Source organism: Littorina saxatilis, linkage group LG1, assembly GCF_037325665.1.
Source record: "Littorina saxatilis isolate snail1 linkage group LG1, US_GU_Lsax_2.0, whole genome shotgun sequence".
Taxonomy (NCBI): Eukaryota; Metazoa; Mollusca; class Gastropoda; order Littorinimorpha; family Littorinidae; genus Littorina; species Littorina saxatilis.
In genome coordinates, this window is record NC_090245.1 from 18,409,315 (window position 1) to 18,428,747 (window position 19,433).

The 19,433-nt window shown below is 43.8% G+C and overlaps 2 protein-coding genes across 3 annotated transcripts in view; one reads left to right on the forward strand and one right to left on the reverse strand.

Moving 5' to 3' along the window:
* Positions 1-479: 479 nt before the first annotated feature.
* On the reverse strand, positions 480-12,102 carry LOC138963660 (proteasome subunit alpha type-7-like). The gene is made up of 6 exons (XM_070335510.1): positions 11,946-12,102; positions 8,726-8,852; positions 8,282-8,406; positions 2,789-2,911; positions 1,222-1,404; positions 480-800 (listed from the first exon to the last, which is right to left on the reverse strand). The coding sequence occupies exons 1-6, from the start codon at positions 12,099-12,101 to the stop codon at positions 711-713; spliced, it is 804 nt and encodes a 267-aa protein (XP_070191611.1). The 5' UTR covers position 12,102; the 3' UTR covers positions 480-710.
* Positions 12,103-12,214: 112 nt separating this feature from the next.
* LOC138963644 (protein SSXT-like) overlaps positions 12,215-19,433 on the forward strand; it is a 29,088-nt gene continuing 21,869 nt past the window's right edge. For both annotated transcript variants that reach the window (XM_070335493.1, XM_070335500.1), the window contains exons 1-5: positions 12,215-12,452; positions 14,479-14,555; positions 16,198-16,279; positions 18,177-18,276; positions 18,639-18,758. In XM_070335493.1, the coding sequence (XP_070191594.1) occupies positions 12,381-12,452; positions 14,479-14,555; positions 16,198-16,279; positions 18,177-18,276; positions 18,639-18,758 (451 nt within the window). In that variant the 5' untranslated portion in view covers positions 12,215-12,380. The remainder of the gene's footprint in view (positions 12,453-14,478; positions 14,556-16,197; positions 16,280-18,176; positions 18,277-18,638; positions 18,759-19,433) is intronic.

The window sequence follows — 19,433 nt, forward strand, 5'->3', positions numbered from 1 at the left end:
TGTGTGAAGACGAATAGGTGAAGTGTTTCTCACAAAAAGGTGACAAATTACTCTGTTTTTGCATCTCAAATTCACAACGCCAAAATCTTTACTTCTGTTGGGATCATTATGTATCCTCTAAGAATTTGTGCATTGTTTGGCAACCTGTGGTATCAAGTCAACAACATTGTATGCGACTATGGATTGAATTAAAAAAAAATCTTAACTTAAAGAAAAATCTTGTATTATTTTTCTGATAATCCAGCCGTATTCATTTTGGGCAGCAAGACTGGACCAGGATTTGTCACCTTTTAGTGGAAAGCCAGTTATGTGCAAGTTATGTGTGCATAAATATGCAACTAGATCAGCCACACCTCATACCATCAAATATACTCCATAGCACACTCACTGGCATACAATCTACATTTTCACTACAGCAAACACACACACACATTCAAACTAATGCTCAGAAGTAAAATAAGTTAAAACGCATACCCAAAGTCATTTTTGTTTTTTATGTTTGCAAAGTCACATTCAGAAATAAAACCAGAAAAATGATGGTTCTGAAGGACAAATAATGTTCATGGGGAAAATGATTTTCACTTGTTTTAAAGGCTTTACTGACAAAAGTATTGTAGTAGCTAGCAGTTCACTGAGGATGACATCAACAAAACAGACAAGGCTCAGTCAAACACTTCATTTCTTTTGCTTTTTCTGCTCAGTCAGACACTTCATTTCTTCTGCTTTTTCTTCTCCGCTTCCTCTTCCCTCTCTTTCTCAATCTCTGTGATGTACTTCTCAATCTCCTCAGACTCCAGCATCTGAAATTGGACACGTGACAATGGTAAAAGAGTGTTTCTAACCGATGCATCCTTCATTATCATCAGGAAAAGTTCCAAATCCACCATTTGATTTTGAATAATTGCAGGACAAATCAAAAATTCGTTTATTTTTGTTGAATCAAATAGGACAAACTCAGAATTCTTTGGAAGGTGTCTGTACTTATCAGAGACCTCAGATATGGCAAGCAAAACAAAAAGACTTCCAGTTAAAATCATGCTCACAGAGCATTTCAAGCATAATGAAGCAATTTGAGTAATTTTTATAAATGGTAGAAAAATGTTTGAAAGAAGAATACCATTACTAAAGCAGAGAAACAATGACAGTGAGAGGGAAAAGAAAGCAAGCTGAAAACATATCAGAAATTATATGTTTTGAATTAAAAAAAAAAGTAAAACATACCTGTAATGGTTTTCCTCGTCGCATCACTGCCACTTCCATGTTCTTGGCGCCAGACTGGACGACCTCTAGCAAGGCTTTCAAAGCCAGCTTGATTGTCTCCGTGTCGCTGACGGCAACCTCATCTGTGTAGTGTTTCTCCAGGAATTCCCGCACCGTCTTTGCACTGCGGCCTATTGTGTTTGCCTGTGGTGCGAAAGGAAAGCTTTCAAGCTGGGACAACTTCACCATTTTATGTATCGACATCGTATGCGTACAGAAGTAACAAGCATCACAAGCCTTAGGTTGAGGCTAAAGTCAAAGATTCTGTCCTTGTATGAATCAACTTGTAAATCATTGCAGGTCTGTCCAAGCTTTTGAGAGCATCCTTCAACATGGAAATGTACACGAATAATCCTTCAACATGGAAATGTACACGAATAATCCTTCAACATGGAAATACATGAATAATCTGCAGCCTCCTAAGAGTTTGTTTGTTTGTTTATTTGTTGCTTAACGTCCAGCCGACTACGCAGAGCCATATCAGGACGAGGAAGGGGGGGATGAAGGGGGCCACTTGTCAAGCGATTCCTGTTTACAAATGCACTAACCCATTACTTGTGTCCCAGCAGGCTTTAGTAAAACTAAATTAATACCTACTGGAAGATTACCAGTTTCCAGTATGTTAAAATAGGCTTAACCTATCTACTGCTGGACTTACATCAGAACACTAACAGATTAAACTATACATGAATCGCGAGACAAGCGGCAAGAGAAGAGATTTTTGGAAAAAATACAGGTGAATGAGCAAGAAGGCAGAAAAAAGAAAAGAATTCATGAAGAAAAAGAGAGCATGACAGGAAAGAGGAACCAAAAATCTACCTAACAGCAAACTAGAAAGCTCCTGCAGTTCCAAAAACAGGAGGGGCCTTTAATTTCATAACCGCAGTGCCCCACTGCGGGACTCCTAAGAGTTCATACTGGGCTTTTTGTTGTTGAATTAATATGGCAGATTTACAGGTGTGTCCTTTACAACATCAATTCATATAAAAAAAAATCCTGACATACTTAGAAACCAACTGGCCCCTACGTTGTAGGTATGTGTCCAGTTGAAAGAATGCTCTCACCCCTTGCAAAAGCCTGGCGCAGATCTTTCGAGGCTGTATGCCGTTTATTGTCTCTGCATTGCCTTCATATTTATATGTCTTACAATATTTCAAGCTTATTGCATTCATCGTTTGGAATTTCAAAAGAACAGGACGGTGGGTGCTTTTGTTTGTTTGTTTGTTTGCTTAACGCCCAGCCGACCACGAAGGGCCATATCAGGGCGGTGCTGCTTTGACATATAACGTGCGCCACACACAAGACAGAAGTCGCAGCACAGGCTTCATGTCTCACCCAGTCACATTATTCTGACACCGGACCAACCAGTCCTAGCACTAACCCCATACTGCCAGACGCAGCAGCCACTAGATTGCCAATTTTAAAGTCTTAGGTATGACCCGGCCGGGGTTCGAACCCATGACCTCCCGATCACGGGGCGGACGCCTTACCACTAGGCCAACCGTGCCGGTGACGGTGGGTGCCATACCTTCCATTCATGGTATGTTCCAGAAGGATCTGTCTGGTAGAGATGTGGTGTGCCATCAAAATCAAAGCCGATGATCAGTGATGATAGTCCAAACGGACGTCGACCATTGCTTTGTGTGTATTTCTGGAGGATAGAAAACAAAGTCAGCTATTGTACTTACAGTAATCACTGCTATGTACATTTGTCCCCTACTTAGTTCTTTTTAAATTAATTACAAAACAAACACCACAGCATATATGCGAGTGAGTCAACACACACAGTCTGCTATGACGCTTTGGGCTGTATTTGACTAAAGCTCACATGACATATGACCTACCACCAATTTTGAAGATTTAACTGCTTATATTAAAAAATTTTAATAATAAATTTTCATTTAATTAATATACTTACCCAACTCACATATAGCAATTAACCCTAGTTCAGTGCTGGTAACGCTGTACGCGTCCCCTTGGTAACAAGGAAGACGCCTCTAAAAAAGAGTGACCCTGACCCATAACAGGGACAAGGCCAGACCGAGATCGAGGCTGCCTTCTGTATACGCGTGCATACACCGCCATTTACAAGTCATTCTAACCGAAGCCCAACTCACTTCTTTTTTTTAGATAGATAGAACCCCCAAAAGCGGGGAGGCGGGAGGGAATAAACGATGCGAGTTGGGTAAGTATATTAATCAAATGAAAATGTATTATTTTTTTTTTATTAAATTACATATCTTATCGGTTATCCCAACTCACATATATAGCAGATTGCTACTGTAGGAGGAGGGATACTCACAATATCAAGAACGGAGAACTTGTCCTGCCGCTACCATACCTGGTAGAGCGGAACTGCCGTCCTGTCGCGTTCACGCGACATCTGAGGTAGTAATTGATAAAAATGTCCTCTGAGCGCCAGTAGGCTGACTCCAGGACCTATGAGAGGCGCCCGGAGCGGAGGACTGCTAGTGACGAGGCCCAGGCTCGAGCCTCATGAGCTCTGATTGTCACCTGACTGGCCTTGCCACCAAAGATAGGCCAGCCGAATCAGTGTGGCTACCCATTTGGCCAAGGTGACTCGTGAAATGTCTTTACCCCGAGCCGAGTTGAGGGAGATAAAGAGTAGTTTTTGACTTTCAGAATGAATAGGCAAGGTCCGGGCCAGGTAGCTGCTGAGGGCCCTAACCAGACAGTTAAACAAGTCATGGTCTCCAGGAGCAAGAACATTGCTCAGGGAGGGGATGCGGATAAGAGGGGATGTTTGACCAGGTTTCTGGTTTTTAGCAAGGAAATCTGGCCTAAATTTGAGAGATAGAGCCATCTTTTTCAAAAGAAATATCCCTAGAAGACTGGACAGCGCGTGTACCTCACTACCACGTCTAGAGGTAGCAAGCAAAACGAGGAGCAGTGTCTTACGCGTCAGATTAGCCAAACTGGCCGCGTGGAGAGGTTCAAACTCCCCAGAAGCAAGAAAACGTAAAACCAGAAACAAGTCCCAGGCCGGAGCTGTGACTTTGATCGTGCTGCGTCAAGGGAAGCGCCCTTGAGGACGCTAGCAATAACACCACTAAGATTAATCTTATGGCCCAACTGCCTGAGAGTGGAAGAGATCGCTGATCTTCTCACCCGAATGGAAGAAGGAGAAGCACCCTGTTCGGCTAGCCAAGCCAGGTGGTTGGCTACTTGCATGGACCTAGGAGACAGGGGATCAACCCTATTCTCCAAACACCATTTTGTCCAGGAAGACCAGTGTGAAGAGTACACAGAGCTGGTCGAATCTCTGTGAGTATGCTGCACAAATTTCAAAGTGGAGGCTGAGGCCCCTGCACGGAGCAGAGAGCCTCTGACAGTATCCACCCGTGAAGCTGAAGTGCTTGCGGGTTTTCGTGCGGAACGCCTGACCGTGGCTGCACGAGCTCGCCCCTTCTCACGCCGAGCGGAATCGGAGGAAGAACCGCGAGACGGAGCAAGTCCGGGTACCAGTGCTGGATGGGCCAGAGAGGGGCAACCAGTACCAGCGCTGGCCTCTCGAGATCCACCTTTCTCAAGACTCGTCCCAAGAGTCGAAAGGGAGGGAAGGCGTAAGCCACTAGTCCTGCCCAGTCCATTTCCAGCGCGTTTACACCCCACAATTGTGGGTCCGGAAACGGGGACACTAAGGCTGCCTGAAAAGGCCTTTTGTGGACCCTGCCCAGACAACCAACAAGGCCATGGATTCCATCTAACCCAGCAGCGACGCTAAGTCCCGAGCTGGGGCTTGGCTCTTGCCCAACAGAGATCGAATCAGAGCCTGTAACTTGTCCACTCTTCGCTGCGAAGGGCGGACTGACCAGTCAGAGTATTGAACTCCATCCCCAGATAAGTGAAACACTGGGACGGTTCGAGCTCTGACTTCAGTAGGCGACCGTAGAAGCCCAGAGACCCTGGGTCGTGGACCTCCTCGATCGCGTTCTTCAAAAGAAGGGAGGCCACTTACCCCTGAACAGCGGACTTGGCCTCCCGGTCTCTGGGGTACTTGAAAGGCGGAGGTATCCTGGTCAGAGTAGTCTTTTTCTTTGCCCAGAGCAGGCGGAATCTTGAACGCACTATCCCCAAAATCTACTCGCTGGTCACCAAGCGCGAGCAGGAAGCGAGAACCCTGGAGGCCACCCGCCACCACAAGGGTGGGGGCTGCGGGGATTAGTGGTTCGGGAAGGCATCATTGGGGGTGGGGCTTATGCCCCGACCCCCTAGAACCGCCAAAAGAAGGGCCCTTCTTCTGATAGGGAGCGCCATGCCCCCTACCCCGAGAAGAGGAGCTCTGATTCTTAGCCTTGCCCCCCCCCCCAGGAAGAGGACTGGGCCTTGGGCTGGCCCTGAGGATTGCTCTACGCCTTCTGAAAGCCATGATGCGCAATCTGCGCAATAGCCAAATCCCTCGCGTCCTGAGTCTCTTTTTGTAGAGCATCAAGCGAGGGACGACCCAGCAAAGAGCCCTCAGTGAAAGGGGAGAACTTCAGATTCTCAATGGTGCCCTTGTCTCTGATCCTTGACCCAGTGAGAAAGGCCGATCTGCGAGAATGCACAGCATGTGTGTACAATCGGGCCGAAAGGCTCATCTGCTCGGCAGAAACCCTGGCTAAAGTAGCCAAGAGGGTTGTCACGTCAATGGAGGAGACATCAAAACGAAACTCGAGCGGGTCGAGAGAAGTTGCGATAGACCGTGATAACGCTCTCTGGAGGGATTCCGAAACGGAAGCTAACTCCAACAAAGAGTGTCCAGCGTCCTCCATGGCAATGAGAGAGGATTCAGTATAGGGGACAGGCCTGTCCTTACTGTAACCGTCCTCCCTGAGAGTGGACAGTTCCGGTGTGACCGGAAGAGCAGACCGCGGCAGCGCAAAAGCGTCAACAAGGTTGATAGGCTGTGCGTGCAGGTTGAACTTCTGGTTGAGAGCCGGAAACGAGGAGGCTAGCTGATCAGTCCGAGCCAACCATGGCTTAGCGGAATCAGAAGCCGGACTGTGTTGGGCCAACAAAAGGGCACTGTAACTGCCGGAACTCCCCCCCCCCCCCCCCCCCCCGAGTGCGTGATCTGCCCAAGACCATCGCCATCTCAAAGGCCACTGATGGCGATTCCCGAAAACGGAAAGGGCACTTATGCTCCTTGGGTCCGTTGAAATCACCCAGCGCGGAAGGTGGTGGAGCGTACTGACTCTTCGACTCGACCACACCCTCCTTAAAATATCTGGAAGCCGTTTCGGCTGCCAACGCAACAGCGTTTGACAGCTTATGCGGCAACCGAAACTTAGTGTCTTCCTCCATACCGGAAGCACCATCGTCAGTAGCATCGTCATGCACATCCGTGCAATCCGGAAGCTGACTCCCGCATTGACTGCCATAGTCGAAAGGTGAATCAGCCGGAAGGGAGGACGAACGTGGTATCTCGACCGGACGTGAAGCCTCCCTACTGACTCCTTCCTGCCCCCCGGGCGGAAGCGGAAACAGCCATGCCGACGCCCTATCATTCATCGATGGGGTGGACAGAAGCGTGTTATCCGTTCGCGTAACAGGGCTCCTACCCTGACCTGCCCGACCGTCTAAACGGACCGGAGCAGACAGGGGATCAGAACTTTCACCCCCTAACCGCAAAGCAGGGGGAGCTTCTTCCTCCTGAAACCGCGCTCCACGTTGGCCGGAGAACCCAGCTACTAGTGGAGCAGACATACCTTGAGTCAGGACCGGCATACCGGAAGGACGGACACTCGGCAGGAGGGAGCGAACGTCACCAGCATCCTGAGCCGCGTGCACGTCAGCGGAGGTGACCAGCGAAGACGCGTCAGTCACGCCACAGGGAAGTGCCTGTAACTCGGCTCTCGTCGACGAAAGCTCTGACGCCAACGTGCTAACTTGAGCGCTAAGGGAAAGAAGCAAAGCAGCAAAATCCGGAGCAACAACACCCGAACCGGTAGCAGAGCTAGGCTCCTTAACGACCTTGTCAGCGGACTTAACGGACGAAGACGTAGTCATCGGCAAATCAATCAAAACATCCATAGATTTTTTAGAAGACGGCTCCATCACACTAACTATAGCCTGGCCGGAATGTTTTGCTTTCCTAGGCGTTTTTCTAGGGGGGGGGGGGGGGGGGGGAAGCCTCAGCAGGTACCTGCTTGGGAGGATGCCCCTTCTTGCCGCTGTCAGCCATGACACCAATGAACTCAAGAAAAAAAAATTCGAGAAAGTTTTACAAGTACAAATTGCGGCAACAATGGGGTCAAAACATGAAAAATTTAGGAAAGATCTCACCCACAACAGGCTATAGAGTAGAAGAACATGAAGAACAGACCAAGGGTAAAGTGACAAAGTCAGAGACAAAGTCACAAAGGCTGCAACAGCCGGAGCGTAGAAATAATGCGACCACCGCGTGTGAACGCTGAATGGTTGAAAACGACGTTAAACACCAAATAAAGAAAGAAAAGAAAGTGTGAACGCTGAGGTTGGAATGACTTGTAAATGGCGGTGTATGCGCGCGCATACGGAAGGCAGCCTCGATCTCGGTCTGGCCTTGTCCCTGTTATGGGCCAGGGTCACTCTTTTTTAGAGGCGTCTTCCTTGTTACCAAGGGGACGCGTACAGCGTTACCAGCACTAAACTAGGGTTAATTGATATATAATGTGAGTTGGGATAAGATATGTAATTTAATGAGAAAGCAACATCCATACAAAGACACACACATTATCTTAAATTTGTGAACGAAATTAAGAATTCTCTTTGTTTTGCAGTTAGTATTAGATCTCAGTTCTGCACAGTCTGCAGGTTTCAAGGTACAGAAAATGTGCCATTTTGGAAATCAAATAACAAAGGGAAGTACATACTCAAAAAAGAAAGACTGTAAGTGAGAATTATGTGAAACCAAAATTCTAGCAGTAGCACTGCTCACTCCTGTCTTATGTACAGCTGAGCACTAAACGTCCCTGTGTTCATTTGATATTGGTATTAGCACACTGGCCTCATCAAGTCATAAGTTTTTTTTGAATACCTGTTTCAGTTGAGCAATGTGTCTTGTGATGTATTCAACGGTCACAGGATCTTCCACCGTCAGTTTATGACTCTGGCATTCGATTCGCGCTCTGTTGATCAAGATTCTGGCATCAGCTGTCAGGCCTAAAACAGATATGAAATGTCAAATGTACAGCTTTCAGTGAAGAACATTTATGATAATTATGCAGAAATCTGTGATTAAGAAACAACAAATATTGGGAAATGCTCACACTCACAGCTCTACTTTTGAGTGACACATGAAGGATGAAAATCTTTCAGGAGACTAAACTACCTACTGGTATAAGCACTTTCTACACACACAAAATTTTATTTTTTTTAGCATGTGTTGGGGGAGTGGGGCTCCAAGAACATTTTTATATATTCTATAAACATTTAACCTACAAAAATACACACACACACAAACCAACCAGCCAAACCTTACCAGCAAAAGCAAGTGCCACATGTTCATCAAGGAGGGCAATTTTCCGGACTGTTCGTTCTTCTTGTAGTTTTGCTACTGCTTTCTTTTCTACACCAAGCACAACCAGGTTGTCTCCTCTTACACCAACCTGAAAAAGTGTATAAAATGAAACAATGTAAACACTGCTTTCTTTCTTTCTTTCTTTGGTGTTTAACGTCGTTTTCAACCACGAAGGTTATATCGCGACGAGGGAAAGGGGGGAGATGGGATAGGGGAAAGGGGGGAGATGGGATAGAGCCACTTGTTAAGTGTTTCTTGTTCACAAAAGCACTAATCAAAAAATTGCTCCAGGGGCTTGCAACGTAGTACAATATATGACCTTACTGGGAGAATGCAAGTTTCCAGTACAAAGGACTAAACATTTCTTACATACTGCTTGACTCAAATCTTTACAAACATTGACTATATTCTATACAAGAACCACTTAACAAGGGTAAAAGGAGAAACAGAATCCGTTAGTCGCCTCATACGACATGCGGGGTGCAGAGAAATAAGGATGTGGAAAAGAAGATTTTTGGTAAGTGAAATAAAGGTGATGGATCCAGTCAGGTAGAAATAAGACAACAAGAAAAGAATTGGAAAACTGCAGGGAATAGTAGGGAGAGTTTTCTTGGAAGGAAATATAGGTGAAAGGACTGGTAAGGCAGAAATAAGACAAAAGAAGAGAAGAAACAGAACCGTTAGTCGCCTCTTACGACATGCTGGTTAGCATCGGGTAAATTCTTTCTAGTCCCAACCAATATGGGACTCCCCCTAACCCGCGGGGGGTTGTAAACACTGCATGATACCCATCTTCACACAAACTGCATCAATAATTTCCAAATTTCATATCTTATATATATCTATATATACGACTTGTGTCTGTCTGTCTGTCTGTCTGTGTGTGTGTGTGTGTCCGCGATGCACGGCCAAAGTTCTCGGTGGATCTTTTTCAAATTTGGAGACCGTATTCAGCTACACCCCGGACACAACCTCATCGATGAGATATTTCAACACGTGCTCTCAGCGCGCAGCGCTGAACCGATTTTGGTTTTTCTCTGGATCCATTCCCAGTAACTCTTCCTTATCTTCTCCAGTGTTTTCAGCTGCGATTATCTCCCTTCCTCCGTGCGGTGCGCCGGCAAAGCCGGTGTACGCCGGGTCCCCGGCACAGCCGGGTATTCGGCTCGACTTCTTTCTGGCGCAGCCGTACCCGGCGAAGCGGGTATTCATCTAGTATATATATATATATATATAAATATCTTTCTTTCTTTATTTGGTGTTTAACGTCGTTTTCAACCACGAAGGTTATATCGCGACGGGGGAAGGGGGGGGAGATGGGATAGAGCCACTTGTTAATTGTTTCTTTTTCACAAAAGCACTAATCAAAAAATTGCTCCAGGGGCTTGCAATGTAGTACAATATATGACCTTACTGGGAGAATGCAAGTTTCCAGTACAAAGGACTTAACATTTCTTACATACTGCTTGACTAAAATCTTTACAAACATTGACTATATTCTATACAAGAAACACTTAACAAGGGTAAAAGGAGAAACAGAATCCGTTAGTCGCCTCTTACGACATGCTGGGGAGCATCGGGTAAATTCTTCCCCCTAACTCGCGGGGGATATATATATAAATATAACTTATATAAGCTTGGAGAACTAGTCTTAAAAAAAATGATAAAATAGTCCTGGGGAGCAGGAGCAATGTCTCCCTGCTGATTTTTGGTATTTCTGGAGGGCATCAGGAGGCCTCTCCTGGAAGAAAATTCATCTTTTTTGGACAGTGTAGGTACCATAGCAGTAGCACAAACAAAAAAACTTGGCCAGATTCAAAAACTGTACTGCACTTAATCAGGTTTTCTCTGAAATTCGCGTATTTGAGGAGAATTCCCCATCCTGTATCATAACTAGAATTACGTCGATCCTTAACACTTTCACGACGGGAGGTGACTAAAGTAGTAACAGCGCTGACACGCCCACGGACGGGAAGTGACTATTTTAGTAACAGACATACAAGGTACACGACTCGTGATTGCTTCCCGGTTTTTGAAGCTTGCTATAAATTGAGTTGTTTCCCTCGATACACGTGACTTGCTCTCCGCCATTTGCAAATTAGAGAAGATTTGAGTGGTTTTTTCGAACAAAAAAAATGAATCGAAGGCGAGCCTTGTCACGGGAGGAGATTCTCCGGATGTTGGATCTTGAGGATCCTGTAGATCATGATTCCGACGTGTTGTTTTCGCCTCAAGAAAGCGATAATAGCAGTGATATTGAGGAAGAAACAGTCCTGTTGTTGCTAGTATGAGTCGGCAAACTACACGTGGTAGGGTGGTACTGCATGGATGTTCGAATCGTGTGGTTGCAAGGGGGGCGTGGCAGCACTGATAACAATGGATGGCTGGAGCCTCCTAAACCTTTTGGAAATGTTCATAGGTGTACAGTTGGGACTTTGTTGTGAAAATGTGACTTATATTCAATATGGATTACCTAGACATCATTTGGTGAGTGTCACAGTTTTGTTTCATTTGAGTCAGGATGCTGTGAATGAATGCGGGATTTGCTTGTTTTTTTCTTTGTACTGTCTCCTTATTTCTGTGTAGAATTTTAACAATATTTCAGCTAATTCATAGGTTTTACACCTTGTTTGGTTATAAAATTATTTATAATACTTTCTGTTAAAAAATAACTTTTAAAAAAGCAGTGGAAAAGAAAACACACAAAAAAACGTTAAAAAACACAAATTATCCCCCTTTCACCCCCCCTTTGCTAAAACAAATCGCGTGACAAACTTATAAATAGCACGACTGAACTGGGCATCCATTTTTTAATTAGTACACAAAATTTGGTGGTGATTGGACTTAATTCAAGCTTGCTAGACAGATTTCTTTACAGTCACTGTTTTTTGGGAAGTTTCTTGGTGGCAAGCTTGGGCAGGAAGGACGTTAACGCCGTGGCAATGCTAGTCACAATAGTGTTAAGTTCAACATTACCCGCACATTTGTTCCTGTCATCTTTTAAAGTGTGGGAATGTTCAATGAAAAATTGAGCACCCTCTATAATTGTTTGTCGTCTGCTATCGTTTTCTGCGCATGCTTCCAAATCGCTGAATCACAAAACGCGTCGACGACGATAGAAAAATAACGGTGACAAAAGCAATATTTCACGACATGAATACATAAACCATTTCACACATACCGCTGTTGAACCTTTCTTGACGGCTTCCTGTGCATATTCGACCTGGAACAAATGTCCATCAGGAGAAAAAACAGTAATAGCGCGATCGTACCGGTCACTCATTTTGCTTTTGTGCGGTGTCAAGCAACCGGAAATGTCAATAGTATGATGCCGCATTAAATAGACAGTAGTCACATGTACCTTATCTTATTTAGAAAATATACTTATAAATTGACACTACTATTTTTTGTTATTAGAGTTTACCAAACTATCAATGGGTAAAAGGAATGGCAAATTTTACCTATTTTTTTAATCAAGAGCTTTCTTGGATTATATTCGCTGCGATACTGCTATCCAGGAAAGCGCGTAGGGGGTGGATAAAAGACAAGCGATTGGCAAGAAGTAACAGAAAACACGTTTTTGTTCAATAACTTTGAGTCTTGGAAGCACTGAACAATGTCGATCGCTTTTGCACAACAACAAGGAAAGCCGAAGAATCCGCCACCAAATCCAGCAGCGATTCAGAAGGTAGCGTGTGTTATTGCTTTGTTCACATTGTGACGATTGTCGCTGCTTTTTTTGTTCAGCAGACACTCAGACAGTAAAGTTTCCATAACATTAACAGGGGTGTACCTTAACTTTTTTTGCTACCGGCCCGTCAAAATTTGAACCGGACCCCCAAAATCCCAACCGGCCCCCAACCAGCCCGATTTCTTACAACCGCCTCATCGGCTCGTCGCGGGCTAAGCACATCCACGAAAGACGTACATTCATACAAATATAATTATAATGCATAGGCCCCTACATGTGGATTTGCACTACTAATAACTACCACAAACACACACAAGACTTGATGACTAAAATGCTATATTTTAATATAATGATACTTAACCTTGTTTTAATAAAGAATTAAAAATAAAAGCCGCCTCAAAGAAACAAGAAATCAAAACAACATTCACACCCTGGATCTGGATCTGGATTCGTTACGTTGCAGGAACCACTGTTGGTCATCTTCGCAACAGATGCGGGAGAGCGCACACAATAATTTCGAATACAATAAAAGTCCTGACTTTGGTGGGACAAGCCATATATACTGTCCCGTCACATCAATGTCTTTTCGCTCTTAGTGACTTATTAAAATGCCACACAATCACACACTAAACCTCACTGAAAGTTACCCCCTTTATGTACCCCTACCACACAATTTATAAAGTAATTTACTATGGAACTTCACTTACCACATAAACACACACACACACTTTTAAAAAAAAGTAAATCAGCAACAACAAAAATTTTACATTATGTTTTTTGTTGTGTGAAAAAATGTATCAAGCTGACTACAAAAGTTGTTCTAAGTTGCTTTCTTGGTTTTTTTTCTTTTTCTTTATGTGTGTGTTCTTAATGTTACTGTTAGATTCAGCAGAAGTATGAATGTTGTATACCAGCCAAATTTACCACAGCTTTACTCCCTTTAGTCATAAATAATCAAAAGCATTCTTTAGGGCCTATATTTCATTTCTATTTCCTAATGAAAACAAAAAGATTTTCTGATCCTAGAATTGTTTACAGGTGATCTGTATGCTTTTGATTCAGCAGAGTTGCATCCCTGCGGTCAGTGACCTATACATTTCACAGAAACTGGATCAGTGGTACATGTACATGTATAGATTCACATCAATCAAAGGAAAAATACAGAGGAGAAGAAATATGTTTGCTCTGGTTGGGCGGTCAGATCAAAGGCAGATGCATTGTAATAGCTGGTTGGCCTTGAGACCTGGGTCAATGACCAGTACTTGCAATCTGAACACAGCTGCCTGTTCCAGTGTAGAGACATTGACCTGGGGTCAATGACCGAGTTTTACCTGAGAGGAAACTGTTTCTTTGGCAAAATGTGATTGTGAAAATCTCTCAAGGACTGGCCAGGGAAGACTTAGATAAGAGAGGGGTTGAAGTGAAGTGAATAGAGCAGAGAGGGGGAGGGAGTGGAGGGGGGGGGGGGGGGGGTGGGTAGCTATTTTGACTGCTGATGCAATCGCTAGTGGCACTGGAGGGGTGATGACAGGTCAAGTGAGGCGAGGGGGTAGCTGTCTAGCCAATGTGAAAATATTAGCAGTGCAGGTCCCAGGACTGGGTTTTTAAGATTGCTAGTTTGACTTCTGTTTTAGTTGAGAGAGCTGGCACCAACGAGCGCACACACTCACACGGCTTGTCATGTTGATCACAAGAGAGAAATAGAACAGCGAATAGAAGGAAACAGATTACGTCCCCAGAATATGACGCGATGGACGACAGAAGTCATGAAATCTATGACGCTGTGTTGATAGTCTCGGCAAGTCGAGACTAAAACTCAGCTACAGCACTGAACGACTCTCGCGCACGTTCTCAAAACTGTGGTAATCCCTTGCACATCCAGTCGACAGGTACATGTGCATTTTGGAATGTCAAGGACTAAAGAAAGTAGAGCTAGCTATGATTGATATATTAGTTTATGGCTTTCTTGTTGTGGAATGTTTTTAAATGCTATAAACCTTACGTATCATTTTGTGTTCTGCAGCTGCTGGATGAGAACTTTCAACTGATTCAAACCATTGCTGAATACCAGAGCAAAGGGCGCGCCAATGAAGGGATGCAGTAAGTTAATTAAGCCATACATGTTAACTATAAATGCGAATGTAACCTAACCATAATTTTTGAAAAGATCATGTGGTGATTTTATAACTTATAAGCACTGAAAGTTTTGCAATAAATAAAGTTGAACTTGCGTTTTTTAACTTATTCTCTGAAACGGAAAATGATTAGAGTAAACGATTTATTTCATTAACATGAGGTCATACGAGAAAAGAAGTTTACCTTCTTTCTTTATTTATTACTTCATTTACTTTTGTTACAGCATTTATTCAAGCCTTTAAGGGACTTTCTCTTTTTGACTCACATGCGAAGCAAAAGTGAGTCTATGTACTCACCCGAGTCGTCCGTCCGTCCGTCCGGACGTCCGTCCGGAAAACTTTAACGTTGGATATTTCTTGGACACTATTCAGTCTATCAGTACCAAATTTGGCAAGATGGTGTATGATGACAAGGCCCCAAAAAACATACATAGCATCTTGACCTTGCTTCAAGGTCAAGGTCGCAGGGGCCATAAATGTTGCCTAAAAAACAGCTATTTTTCATATTTTTCCCATTTTCTCTGAAGTTTTTGAGATTCAATACCTCACCTATATATGATATATAGGGCAAAGTAAGCCCCATCTTTTGATACCAGTTTGGTTTACCTTGCTTCAAGGTCAAGGTCACAGGAGCTCTTCAAAGTTGGATTGTATACATATTTTGAAGTGACCTTGACCCTGAACTATGGAAGATAACTGTTTCAAACTTAAAAATTATGTGGGGCACATGTTATGCTTTCATCATGAGACACATTCGGTCACATATGATCAAGGTCAAGGTCACTTTGACCCTTATGAAATGTGACCAAAATAAGGTAGTGAACCACTAAAAGTGACCATATCTCATGGTAGAAAGAGCCAATAAGCACCATTGTACTTCCTATGTCTTGAATTAACAGCTTTGTGTTGCATGACCTTGGATGACCTTGACCTTGGGTCAAGGTCACATGTATTTTGGTAGGAAAAATGTGTAAAGCATGTGAGTCGTATGGGCTTTGCCCTTCTTGTTGTCATTTATCATAAGGTTTGTACTTGTAAATTTATTTTCTTTTAAAGGGACAACTGAAGATCAGCTTTAATTTTCAGCTGTGCTTAATCAGTTCATGTAATTAATACTTACAAATTTAACACAGAATTTGATGAAACACATGTGGACCCTCCAAGTTGAAGAGTTTGTTTGATTATGCTTTGATTGTCACATCCGTGATCTGGTTAAAGGCATAGAAAGCTGATGAATATACACGCTAATTGCTTTACCCAGAGCTGGAGACAGACTAAATTAAGTTCCCTGCAAAATATTGTGGTCTAGGAGCCCTTAAATGTTGAGATATTTGAATTTTTATTTTGATCTAGATGGTCCTATTTATAGATTTGGCAACACATGTAACGTTGATGCAAGGGAGCTAACACCGCGGCTTTGTTGACATCCTCACTTTTTCAGAGGCTAGAACAAGCTGTAATGCATGTATTATGGTCCGCGCATGGTGACATATCGTCATTATATGGTCTTATGGTGCGTTTGACATCGATTGTGGGCAAACTACACTTTGTAAACACGGGAGTGCGTTAGTATGCCTTTAATGAGGGATTAAACATTTTCACTTCAGGTATCAGACAGCACTTCACCGCAACCTGGTTTACTTGGCTACCATTGCTGATGCCAACACCAATATTCAAGCTCTTCTGCCTGTGAGTACTATGAATCCAGTTCATGACAAATCCAGCAGAACAGACCACCTGGCCAGTTTGGAAATAATTAAACAAACACAGATTCTCTCTCTCTCTCTCTCTCTCTCTCTCTCTCTCTCTCTCTCTCTCTCTCGATCTCTCTTTCTCTAGCCAGCCCTTTGCTTTTTAAATTCTACTTGGTCTTCCCGCTCGAGTACGGACGGTATGGCGTGAGACTGTTGGCCAGTTGTCGGTCCGGGTGGCCAGTTGTCGCGATATTTGATGAGGCACCAGCCATCCCCTGTATATACCCATACATGTATGTATTGTGCGTGTGTGTAGGTGTAGGTGTGTGTGTGTGTGTGTGTTTGTGAGAGAAGGAGTGAAAGTCTGAGTGTGTGTGAGAGAGTGGGAGAGAGAGAGAGAGAGAGAGAGAGTGAGAGAGAGAGAGAGAGAGGCTGTCATGTTTGATATATGTACCGGTTGTAACGGGTCAGTTGGCCTAAACAATAAACTTTCTGAGTTCTCTCTCTCTCTCTCTCTCTCTCTCTCTCTCTCTCTCAATGTCTTTTTCTCTCTCACTCTCTATCTCTCTCTCTCTCTCTCTCTCTCTCTCTCTCTCTCTCTCTCTCTCTCTCTCTCTCTCTCTCTCTCTCTCTCTCTCTCTCTCTCTCTCTCTCTCTCTCTCTACTCCAACCCCCCCAGCCTCCCCTCCCCCGGTCTGAATACTTGTCCCCTAATATTTGTTCTTGATTTGTTTAATCACTGATTACTATCCTTTATGCATTCTTCTGGTTAGATGTGTATGTGTGTTTACTTTATTTTCTTTGGTGTTTTTCTCACCTTCCTTTTCGTCTTTTCTTTTCTCTTCTAAATTTGGTTAATATTTTGTGTAAAATTTATGGATTGTTTTTGCTTACTCAGTTACTGTGTAAGGGCTTGACTGTCTGCCGTGTTCTTCTTGTAAATTTGTTTGAAGACACCACCATAAGCCGTAGGCTGGTTGTTGTCTTCACGTTATGTCGATGTACACTTCCTGAACATGTAAATATGAATAAACATTGTTTAAACCCCCCCCCCCCCCCCCCCCCCCCCCCCCGCCCCCGCGGGTTAGGGGGAAGAATTTACCCGATGCTCCCCAGCATGTCGTAAGAGGTGACTAACGGATTCTGTTTCTCCTTTTACCCTTGTTAAGTGTTTCTTGTATAGAATATATTCAATGTTTGTAAAGATTTTAGTCAAGCCGTATGTAAGAAATGTTAAGTCCTTTGTACTGGAAACTTGCATTCTCCCAGTAAGGTCATATATTGTACTACGTTGCAAGCCCCTGGAGCAATGTTTTGATTCATGCTTTTGTGAACAAGAAACAATTAACAAGTGGCTCTATCCCATTTCCCCTCCTTTCCATGTCGCGATATAACCTTCGTGGTTGAAAACGACGTTAAACACCAAATAAAGAAAGAAATTGTTTAAACCAACAGACCTTCTCATGTGTTTTGGGGAAATAGGTGTATACACAGTGTTGTTTACAGACTCAGGGAACAATTGGTAGATTCATTGTTCCTGGTTTGAAAATCTTTGTGGTCAAAATGTCCTGGCTCAAAAGAAAACGTGTCGCATCAGAAAAGTATGCGTCAGTGACCGACGACCGACTCTTTCAGGTCAACTGTGTTTGCATGTGCTTTGAAGAGAATAGACTCGATCAAGAGAGTCTCATGATATCTTTTTAAATGACTTCTTCCTTGTGCTTTTGATAAAACCATTGGTAAAACGGAGATTGTTTTACAGGTTCAAGGTTGTCTGTAAAGTGTGATCTAGTTTGTCGGTACAGTGATAGCACATTTTTAATTTTACCTCCAGCATGCTGAGAGTACCGAATAAGAGATACATTCCTGACATGTCTATTTTTTAATGACAGGCTCCAGGCCAGGGAATGCCACAGGGCGGAATGTCTCAGACGGGAGGTCAGATGATGCGACCACCTGTACCGCAAGGGGGTGTAGGTGGACACATGCCAGGTAATATGGAACATATGTGTACAGTGTATATTTACTATTGTTGAATGCATAAATTTTGAGTCTCATTAAAACATCTGTTGAATTAATTTTTTAGAAAAATCAACACTGTTGTGCCAGGACTCCCACTTTTCTGTGACTTCTAGGATTAGAAAAAAAAAGTAAAAATAAAAAACTGCAAAATAAAGATGACTTTTGTATGTAGTACCAGTAAAGTACAATGCAAGTTTTCATATTTGTGTCTAGCTGCTTTGACTGATAACTGTTTGATTTCTTGCCTTTTTTATGCATAAAGTCCTGGTGTTGCTGGTTGAACTTATTGCTGTATACACTCCTGAAATCTATGGCACTGTATTTTCTAACAGGTGGCCCGATGGGAGGGAGCGCAGGACAGGGTGGGTACCCTCAGACAGGGGCCATGCCACAGGGAGGAACACCAGGTGCCAACTACCCACGTCCACAGATGGGGCAGCAAGGGCAACCAGGTATGCAATTGTATATCCAAGTGCAAATTGCAAGCATGCATTAAATTACATATCTTACCCAACTCACATGATAGCAATTAACCCTAGTTCAGTGCTGGTTACGCTGTACGCGTCCCCTTGGTAACCAAGGGAGACCACTCTAAAAAAGAGAGTGACCTATCCCATAATGCCAGACTAACTACTAGCCTGACTTCCGTATGCGCACGCATACACCACCATCTTATCATTCCAAAACTCAGCGTCAGACTGGCTGGTCGCATTTACGTACGCTCTGGCTGTTGTTCAGCCGATGTTGCTTGGTCTGTGGGACCGGGTTTCTTCTCCTTGGTATTCTTTCGTCGTCTTACCTTGCTACTGTATTGAGGTGAGATCGTTCTTTGTCTTGTACTTGTATTAAGGCGTTGTTTGGCCATTTTGGACTTGTGAAATTTTTCGAAAATTTTTTCTGAAATTTTTTGACCAAGTCTGTCTTGCTATGGCTGATGCCGTTTGGTTGGGGCAGAGTTCTAAGCAGGTTCTGCTGAGTCCTCTCCTCCGAAAAGACGCCTAGATAATCTAAACAAACCGTCGGCGGTGTTTGAACTTGACTCAGGCTAATGTGTTGATGTTTTGCTAGACATGCCGTATGCCGCCATTTTGTCGGCGGCCATTTTGCCGGAGTAGCCTTTGGTTATG